Consider the following 10739-nt stretch of genomic DNA (forward strand, 5'->3'; position numbering starts at 1 on the left):
GTTTATGAAACTACTCTATATTTGTATGTCTCTAAATGTTTTGATGAATTGTAAATGGAGGATCCTTATGTAAAAAAGCCGAAAGTCTTTTTCTGGTCTTCATCCTCCAGTCTTAGCATTGTTGTCGTATTGAGCTGTACTGTATTGTACCCATTCTGCAATCTGTTAATAAAGTTTTCAATCAATCAATCAGACAAATGTATAGAAAAGCTTTTATTATAACCATATAAACAAAAAATTATATTATTGTTTATGAAAATGTTTTAGCCCTATGCTTGACTATTATTTTAGGCATGGCAACAAATAAAATAATAATAATAAAATTAATAAATTAAATATTAAATAAATAAATAGGCTACACGTCTCTCTTTTTGTGTTACAAATTGTGCTCACCGATATGAACATAGGCCTCTTTACTTACTTAAAAAAGGAAACATCAAGAAATATGTTTATGGTATTCCATCATGTCATGTGTGTTTTTTATATTTTATAATGCTCATGATTATTGCTGAAGTCTGAGTCATACAGGCTTTCATAACCTAACAGACTAACTTGACTAAAAAGTTTATGAGTTCTAAGAGTTTAAGAGACAGCACTCACTGTATCTCTCAAACAAAGCTCCATGTTCTCTAGTAATATCTCCATAATCTGAGTTTGCAATGCATGTGTCGTGTCAGGTACAACAGAACAATTTTGATTGACAGTCGATTCTGCCAATTACGTCACACCGCTTGCACCCACCTCCTGCTGGTCTTACCACCAATCGACAAGCGCTTATTCGTTTTTTAGTTCCGGGAAGTCCGCCATTGATTTACACACGCGAGTGAACCACAACAAACTTACCGTAGCTAATAAAGTTAGCTCCCCCGCGGCCCACGAGTAGACTACCAGTGCTCCGCAGGAGTACTAAAGAGGCATAATGATTTTACTGCAACGGATGTTATAATAAAAGCTTTTCTATACATTTGTCTGATTGAAAACTTTATTAACAGATTGCAGAATGGGTACAATTCAGTACGGGCTCTCTGAGCAAAGGAAGGAAGTGCGAGATATGAATGAGTAATGCTTGCTATGGCCGGGTAAATAATATGCTGATGTTATTGAACGTGTAACTATATAACGTTAATGCCACAAAACGAATGCCTTTGTTAATCATAAGTAACTTTGATGCAGTAGCGTGTGGGGGCGGGGTTGTGCACGTCGCTTGACTGAAACTTTTTTCAAAGTTTGAACATGTGGACCAGATTGACGCGACACAAATTGACGGATATTCATCGGCCACTGCCATCGGCAAATTTGAGTTTATAGGCCGATGGCAGTCAACAAGGCACTTATCGGCCGATACCGATACCCGACCGATATATCGGTGCACCCCTAATATATATATATATTTTTTTTAAACACATGCACACAAAGACCACATTCCCTATCTTGTTGGGCCTCTGTCAACATGTCAGATTGGTTGTTGTACATTCAGTTGAATTAAAGGGGCACAAAATGAAACGGCCAATATAATGGAGGAATGTATTTACCTAACATATTGATATAGGCAAAATTAGGTAGGTAATAGATTCATAATGTGTGTATATTTGGGGCTTATCACCCAGCCCTACCATGCATGTCATTACACCCAGTGATGACCAGTCTCCTTGTGCAGGACTTTGTATTTCTGGTTAACTTGTGTCGGCCAGTTTCTTCTTTCTCACACATATTTTTTTTAATGATTTTTAAGAATGCGCATATTGCAGTATTTTCTTTTTTTATACGGATGTTGTGTTCTAACTTCTCGGTATGAATTTTATTTTATATTTTGTTCAGCCGTAATGCAAACATTTGCAGTGTACAAACCAGACTTTGATGTACTACTTTCAGTACATTTTATTCAAAATGAAAATGGAAACTGTAATGCAATGACATGTCTTTATTATTTAAATGTATGTCAGATATAAGAAATCCATTTGCTTTATTTTTTTATCAACAATTATGGCAACAATTATTTGACCAATAAGGTATACTAGTAGTAACAACTGTACATTAGCTACACTGGTCGATATGCCCCAACGGTAACATCGAACAGCTTGGTGTTGTTCAGAGTCCCGTCTTTGTCCAACAGAAAGTAAAACTTGTGTCCCTTCACTCTGAGGGGGATGAAGGAGGGAGCCTCCAGTCTGTGGGCATGGCAGGCCACATGGGTTAAGGGCACGGTTATGTGCCGCCCCTTGTCCGGCCCCAGGGGGGACTGTGTCGACACAGTAACCATCTGACCACCTCTGTGTAACACCACCCTGCTGACACAGCGGCTGCAGAACAGAGCACCCAGTGCAGCGACCCCTCCTCCAACAACGAGACACCCCAGGGTGAAGGCATATCTCCAGGCGTTAGAGCCCAGGTTCATCTGGAAACTCCAAGGTCCAGCCAGACTGGTGGTGGTGGCCGCTGCTCGTCCTCGTTCTTTAGCACCGACTGTGTCTCGGAGGCCAGTGAAGGCGAAGTGAGCCAGGTAGGTCCAGAAGAGACACTGTCCGCCGCAGAACACGGCCAAGAGGCGGAAGAACGCGGTTCGGTCGTGCTGGAAGAGGGTGACATCTTGTGCGACCTGTGTAGACGTGGACAAGGACCGACGACAAACGGGCATCAGTTTGTGTGGAATCTTGGATACCGCTGGCCTTGCATGGTGGAGTATTCTGCTGCTCAGACCAAATGACACCACAGTCGACGTCGATCGCGTTCCCTCTCTACTACCGGTGAATGTAATTCCACTATTGAAGAGGTTGCTCACATTACACGTTGTCTTTGTATGTTTGATTCGTTGCGCGATCTCTCTTCGAACGTTGAAGTCGACAGCCTGCGAGATGCTGAACAGTCGCAACCTGACATGTCTGGAGTAACTCTCCGCTGTCCTGTATAACATGTGCTGAAATCCCATTTTTTTTAACGTTGGTAAATGCTCAAAGTGTGTTCTAATCATCGACGTGACACATTGAACTGAGACCGTGGTCGTTTTTAGACTGATATTATAATTTGCCACATAAGATCGCTCGTCTGCACTTCAGCCAGAGGGCGCCGCCATGCTACTTGTAGGTGGACTACGGGTTGTGCGGTGGACCAATCTCCCGAGAACAAATCGCCTTTCAAGACTTTAGTGCTTTGGTTGGTTTAGCGTCGATTTGCACTGAAAAACTAAAATATGTTGTCTGTGAGATCTTTTTGGGGGAAATAATCTTGCTATAAAGCAGCCTTTGCACAACGGTGTGCGTTTAGATTTGCTCTCACCCATTTCCTATGGTAGCTAGATCTCATTGATTATTAAAACTTTAAAAACACACACACATATATATATTATATAATATATCAATCTCGTATAGATTGAACTGAGCTTGATTAAAAAGTGCACCTGAACAGTTTCTACATTTCTACTGAAGCACCACAGGTGTTGCTGTGACATTTACTGCCAGCAGCTCGTCTCATGCCTGGAAGTGATTATCACGAGTTAAGACTAGATCAATTAATGGTGAATGGACCCTATCTTTTACACACAACCTTATTTGTATCTCTGTGTGTCTGAATGTGTATCCAGCTGCTGAAGAGCGAAGTGCGTCGTTTGGAGCGCAACCAGGAGAGAGAGAAGAGTGCGGCCAACCTGGAGTACCTGAAGAATGTGCTGCTGCAGTTCATCTTCCTGCAGTCGGGCAGTGAGAGGCAGGCCCTGCTGCCCGTCATCCACACCATGTTGCAGCTCAGCCCAGAGGAGAAGAGCAAGCTGGCTGCCATCGCACACGGTGGGCAGGCACACACACACACAGTAGCTCTCGCTCATGCGCATTATCCTCCTCTCTTCCACTCATCTATCCTCCTCTCTTTCACTAATCTCTCCTCCTCTCTTCCACTCATCTCTCCTCCTCTCTTCCACTCATCTCTCCTCCTCTCTTCCTCTCATCTCTCCTCCTCTCTTCCACTTATCTCTCCTCTCTTCCTCTCATCTCTCCTCCTCTCTTTCACTCATCTCTCCTCCTCTCTTCCACTCATCTCTCCTCCTCTCTTCCACTCATCTCTCCTCCTCTCTTCCTCTCATCTCTCCTCCTCTTTCACTCATCTCTCCTCCTCTCTTCTACTCATCTCTCCTCCTCTCTTCCTCTCATCTCTCCTCCTCTCTTCCTCTCATCTATCCTCCTCTCTTTCACTCATCTCTCCTCCTCTCTTTCACTCATCTCTCCTCCTCTCTTCTCACTCCTCTCTCCTCCTCTCTTCCACTCATATCTCCTCCTCTCCTCCTCACACATACTGTAGCTCACGCCCGTGCGCACACACACAGTAGCTCAAGCTCGTGTATGGTATATGCACGCGTATGCACTCACACATACTGTGCATCTTCCTCTCTTTCAGTCTATTCTCGTAATCCATCTCCAGGTTCTACATGTACATACACACACACACACACACACACACACTGTATCTCTGGTTCATGCACACATACATACACTCTGCCTCTTCCTTCTCTGAAGAACAAGTTAACTTTTGCCATCCCTTTCTGACCGAACGGGCTGGGGGAGTGTGGAGAGCGCTCGATAGCAAATTATGTTGGTTGTAACTCCTCGAGCAAATACATTTTTTTTTTTTATGTATTAGTTGACACAAATCTATTTCAATAAGTTTGTCATTGTTAAAGAGTGTTGTTTTTACTTGATTTATACATGTAAAGTGTAAAGAAAAGCTCTATATAAGTCTGATGTATTTTTATTATTATTATTATTATTATTATAATAACTTAGCAAAGCTAGTGGCAAAGCATGAGTCTTGCGCGGTGTGCACACATGATTACAATAAACAACAAAGTTCTATTAACTTTGTCTCAGAAGTCATCTAGCAAAACCACAATACAGACAATACACATAGTATTGTATGTTGTATTTGTGGCGAAGGTTATGCAGATGGGCATCTTTTTGTAGGCAATGTCTGTAAAGTCGATCACTATTCACAGCCAATCAAAACGATACTGCAGGGAACCAGCAGCCTGGAAACAACCAATTGTAGAAGTGAAACATCTCCATGTGATTAATTAGCTATGTCATTTGAGGTCAGGCCTTGCACGACTACATCAAGGTTTTCTATGAATGAATGAATGAATGAATGAAAACTTTATTAACAGATTGCAGAATGGGTACAGTGCAGTACAGCTCAATACATACAATTGTTAAGGGGATGCAGACCAGAGAAAGACTTTCATCTTGTTTCCACCAGGGTCCCCCATTTCCAATTCATCGTAACATATATGACATACATGACATACAGATAGACAGTACTGCTACATCTATACATTTATGACATACCAGATTTGCAATTACAGTACTGTATTTGTGATACAAAAAGAGTCCAGAAAGAAAAGAGTATATACATTAGGCGTAGAAACTGTACATTGGATTGGGTAGGTGGGGGTGGGACTGTACATTGGAGGTGGTTGGGGGGGGGGGGGGGGGGGTGTTGGCGGGGGTTGTGTTCGGACATTTACAGGGGCCAGTTTCGAGTTGCAGTCTCCCTTAGGTGTTTTTTGAGAGTGTTTTTGAAAGTGGGTAGTGATTCACATTCCTTTACAGCTTTGGGTAGGGCGTTCCACATTGATGTGGCATAATTGCGAAACGTGTTTAGTCCCTTGTTTGAGCCGAATCTGGGTTTAACATGATTTGTGGAGCTCCCTCTGGTGTTGTGATCGTGGTATTCACTGACCTTTGGGAAGTATTTAGTCATGTACATGGGTACCTTGGTCGTGTAGTGTATCTTGTAGACCAGGCCCATTGCAAGTTGCTGTACTCTGTCGTCTACTCTAAGCCATCCTAGGTTGTCAAAGTGGGCAGGGGTGAGGTGGGTTCTAGGAGTAAGGTCAAGCAGTAGTCTGACCAGTTTGTTTTGAGATGTTTGTAATTTTGTTTTTAGCGCCTTTGAGGTGCTTTGGTACCATGAGGTGCAAGCATAGTCGTAGTACCCTTGAATGAGTGCTCCTGCTAGAGTCTTCAGGGTATTCTTGTTTACCAGTGAGGAGATCCGGTACAAGAAACGAGTTCGTTGGTTGACTTTTTTTATTACATTGGATGCCATTTTGTCACAGGAAAGATTTGCCTCTAGGATGGAACCCAGGTAGGTAATATCTTCTTTCCTTGTGACAATATTGTCACCCACTGTAACTGAGAAGCTATTTAGGTGGTTAATACTGTATGTTTTAATATTTTGTATTCAGGTCATCAGAATCACTTGCTCAATATTCTATGTAATGTTTCGGTCTGTGACCTTAGTTATTCAGGCATATGTAATAATATTTTGTATTTAAACATGTCAACACACTATAAAAGTATAGCAGTCAATATTGTTTTGTTGTTTTTTTCTGCAGGTGAGGAGGAAGCGTCTGGAAATGGAGGCTCTGGCTGGACCTCCTATCTCCACAGCTGGTCTGGCATCAGATAGACCTAACACAAACACACACCAAGAGGACAGTAACAGGAGTTCACTGGACATTAACACTGGGAACGCATACTGAACAGTCGTAGTTGACATTCATAATGGGATAAATCAATCTGGGGGATTCATTTTAGGGAGATACACCAGGAAATTGTAGTGTATTTGTTTTGGGGAAGATTTAATTAAATTTTCTAGGGACCAAAGTCCATAGCGCTCACTGAGGTGACTGAAATCAGTTTTACTTGCAGTGCAGTACCGGTAAGTACAGTAGTATCTCGGCAATGAATGTGAATTGGTGTATAATGCATCTCTGCCTCTTCCTTCTTTAAAGGGGAACAACGGCCATTCTTTTAACATTTATATTGTTTAAGGCTAGAAAAAATGCCACACTGACTGACTGTACTCATGCCTTCAAAACATCTCACTCAACCCCACACAAAGCTACAAAAACACCTTTCACTCGGGGCGGTCGGATGGCGTAGCGGAGATTGCGCTCGTCACCAATGCAAGAGGCTGCGGTCTCGACTCCCGGAGTCAACATTGCCTGCGGCTTGGGCCGATCGTCATACTAACTCGTTTGGCTGAGTTAGCGGGAGGGAAGTCGAGGGTGGTAATCTGGCGTTGTGGACAACGGGTCAGGTCTGGGCGCCTGCTCAGCGAAAGGCAGGAAATGGTGAAGGCAGCGTGACCACTGGCGTAACTCTCTCTCCAGGTGTGCGGGGGACAGATTTGTGGGCGTGGTGAGTGACGTCGCTGGGGGGGGTTACGGGGGGGCCCCCCCCCCCTGTCGACCTCGATTTTTTTTTAATACCAGGGGTGCAATACCGCATTTTCCTAGGCGGTGGCGCCATTTCTCCATGTAAACGACACACTGAGCTCATACATACAGAATTACATTGCATTCAGAGATCTCCAGGGTTCAAACAACCAAAAAACAATTATCTTCCTCTAAACCAGTAGGAACGCCTTTCATCTCTGATGGCTCCCATTGTGAAATGTATTTACAATACAAGGATGTTACAATACTTCCATTGAATATGACAACAACAACAACAAAAGCTATGGTATGTCATAAATGTATAGATGTAGCAGTACTGTCTATCTGTATGTCATGTGTGTCATATGAAGCCAGACCAGCACTCTCAGGTTCAAAATTTAATGGCAGCCCCCCCTCTCTACCTAGATTTTTTTTTAAATACCAGGGGTGCAATACCGCATTTTTTGTATCTTTTTTGTATCACAAACAGTACTGTATTTGCAAATCTGGTATGTCATAAATGTATAGATGTAGCAGTACTGTCTATCTGTATGTCATGTATGTCCTGATTAATTGAAAATGGGGGACCCTGATACAGTACAGCTCAATACATACAATTGTTAAGGGGATGCAGACCAGAGAAAGACTTTCGTCTTGTTTACATCAGGGTCCCCCATTTTCAATTCATGACTGAGCTGTACTATACTGTACCCATTCTGCAATATGTTAATAAAGTGTTCAATCAATCAATCACTTGGCCCCAGAACCTGGATAAACACTTAGATTCCCAAAAGTAGTGATAGACTGTAGGTCTGTAGGACTGTAGGTACCCAGGTCTGTTTGACATTTCGAACATATTTAAAGGAGATATTGTCTGAACGGCCCATTTTGTTAGTTCTTCTTCTCGCAGACGCAGATTCAGCTGTTGTTGTGATGAGTCTGATGACGTAGCAGGGGGTGTACAGGCGCGTTGCCAGATCGGTTGGTTTTCCACATAATTTTAAAGCCTGTTTACGGTGTATTTTAACTGGGTTTTCGGCTGAAATACATATGAAATCTGGCACATCTTTGAACGCCGTTATAACAGAGTGCTGAGAATGAACGCACTTTTGAACTCCCAAGTGCTCCTAACTGCAAGCCCAGATAAGTACTCGCTATTTGCATATCAATAGCGCCGGTCGTATTTAACACAAACACAAATATGCAAATAGCGAGTGCACTCTTAGTTGATTTCAGGAACGCACCACACACACACACACACACACTGCTGGTGTTGTCACTGCTGCTGGTTTAGCTCTAGATAAGGGCAAGAATGCGACCCCCATCTACTCCTCTTTGCATAATAGTAGGACAGGTAGTCAGAAGGGGGGGGGGACATAACTGCATTCTGAAAAAATGGGGGGGACCCATTCCAATGTCCCCCGTGCCAAATACGCCCCTGAGCGTGACCTCCCACGCGTTACGCTTCACCAATGAGAGTCCTCGCTGCCAGGTGAAAAGAGAGCCACTGGCTGTCTCCACATGTGTCGGAGGAAGCATGTGGTAGGCGTCAGGGTTCCCTTGTACCGACCAGTAGGAGGAACATGCGCACAACAACCAGGTAGGGGAGGGGGGGAATTGGCATAACGACTAAATTGAGATGGGGAGAAAAATAGAAAATCAGGTGGAGAAAAAGAGGATACAAAAAAAAACTCTCACTCAACTCTACACAAAGCTACAAAAAACACCTCTCACTCAACTCTACACAAAGCTACAAAAAACACCTCATTCAACCCTACACAAAGCTACAAAAACACCTCTCACTCAACCCCACACAAAGCTACAAAAAACACCTCACTCAACCCCACAGAAAGCTACAAAAACACCTCTCACTCAAACCTACACAAAGCTACAAAAACACCTCTCACTTATACACAAAGCTTCAAAAAACACCTCTCACTCAAACCTACACAAACCTACAAAAAAACCTGGCCTGCACCATTTACACTGTCCATGGAGTAAGCTTACAAAATCAATGACTACAGCAAAACGTCCAAACTCAGAAATGTATGCTATATCTGTCCTACCTTACAAGCATTTCCTCTTCCAGAAAAGGGTAGTCTGTTATTGAATATTGAATCTGTATTTTAAATTTAAATGTTGTAGTACCTACTAAATAATATATATATATATTTTTTTTAAATGGCCGTTGTTCCCCGGTTCTCGTTGGGGATCCTAATGTATATGAAACTGATATTTGCTGAGCAATTCCATTACAGTCATAATCAGGGTTCAGAGTATCAGCACATAACTGACACTTTTAGACTCATCTGATCAATATGAGATGTATCATTCTGCATATTTTTGCATTTACTTGAAAGCTATTTTTTTTGTTTTTTTTAATTTTGTATATAGTTTTTATATCTCACTGATGCTTTGGTTACTGGATTATTTTGCAGTTGATTGTTTACCAATGCCTCAGTGGTGAGCAGTTGAAAGTCTGTAAGACTGACTTTAGTGTTGTTTGTCTTAACATACTTCCGATCACTTTATCAGCTCCAAAGCAGTCCTTGTACATGGGTTTATGAAGGTTGGGTTACTAATAATGGCACTGTATGCATATGGTAACTGATCTGGAGTGTGAATTACATTGTCAGTTTTATAATTGTTTTCTATATTTTAGTTGTCTTCATATTTAGATTAATTACTGTTCAATAACCAAATCAACATGCAGTTATATGTGATCTGGAACACTTTATGATCTTATTATGATGTTATTTGATGTTCTACTGTTTAGTTGCCGTTTGCATTATGCCAGTAAAAAGATAAGGGACCTGAAATTGTATTGCCATAATATCCGGTAATACTTGCACTTCAGGTAAAATAGAACTTTACACACACACAAAGAAAAAAGTTATTTGTATTCATGATCAAGGTGTGAAACTTTTCCCTCATTCCCATGGCAGCTCCTTGTGATGGCTTCATAACTGAATGTATTTTTATTAAGATATTTTATATTTATGGTGGTTTGATGAGGGAAAATGGGTGAAAGCTGAGAGATTATACTGTGTATATATATATGTATACTGTAGGCTCGTAATGTAATTACTGATCCTGTTCACTGTCTCGTATTCCAGTTTTTGCTGTTATGATATTGTAATAATGCTCCAACTCATTGTAACCTTGAGGGAAAACAACAGCATGTGTCATCTTAATTGTGAGACAGATGCCAGTTTCAGAGTTACACGCTTCTAATACTTTTTTGGAGATTTTTCAACTGTGAACATTGAATAAACGTGGATGGGAACAATTGTTTTGTATATCTAACGGAATTGCTGCACTTCTTCACTTCACCATCATCGGCCAGTTGCTTTCCAATGCCTCCTCGCCCTCATAGAGATTACTTCCTTTTAAGGAAATATTATGCGATTTCTAATAATATGACGTTGTCGCGGCGAGGAATTGTATTCTCGAGGATTTCCCGAAGGATGTGGCAAAGTTTGAAGTGCGAACTGTCTGTACACAGTTTCTCATTATTTCGCGTGTATATTGCCGA

At 41.9% G+C, this 10739-nt stretch overlaps 2 protein-coding genes across 3 annotated transcripts in view; one reads left to right on the forward strand and one right to left on the reverse strand.

Moving 5' to 3' along the window:
• Positions 1-10493, forward strand: part of gcc2 (GRIP and coiled-coil domain containing 2) — a 67519-nt gene extending 57026 nt beyond the window's left edge. For both annotated transcript variants that reach the window (XM_084310727.1, XM_084310726.1), the window contains 2 exons: positions 3578-3779; positions 6380-10493. In XM_084310727.1, coding sequence (XP_084166853.1) covers positions 3578-3779; positions 6380-6453 — 276 coding nt within the window. In that variant the 3' untranslated portion in view covers positions 6454-10493. The remainder of the gene's footprint in view (positions 1-3577; positions 3780-6379) is intronic.
• Positions 1785-3061, reverse strand: tmem223 (transmembrane protein 223). Its single transcript, XM_084310729.1, has one exon. It carries the CDS (start codon positions 2966-2968, stop codon positions 2039-2041), a length of 930 nt encoding a protein of 309 aa, XP_084166855.1. The 5' UTR covers positions 2969-3061; the 3' UTR covers positions 1785-2038.
• Positions 10494-10739: the final 246 nt, after the last annotated feature.

This window comes from Notolepis coatsorum (assembly GCF_963971535.1).
Source record: "Notolepis coatsorum genome assembly, chromosome: 3".
Taxonomy (NCBI): domain Eukaryota; kingdom Metazoa; phylum Chordata; class Actinopteri; order Aulopiformes; family Paralepididae; genus Notolepis; species Notolepis coatsorum.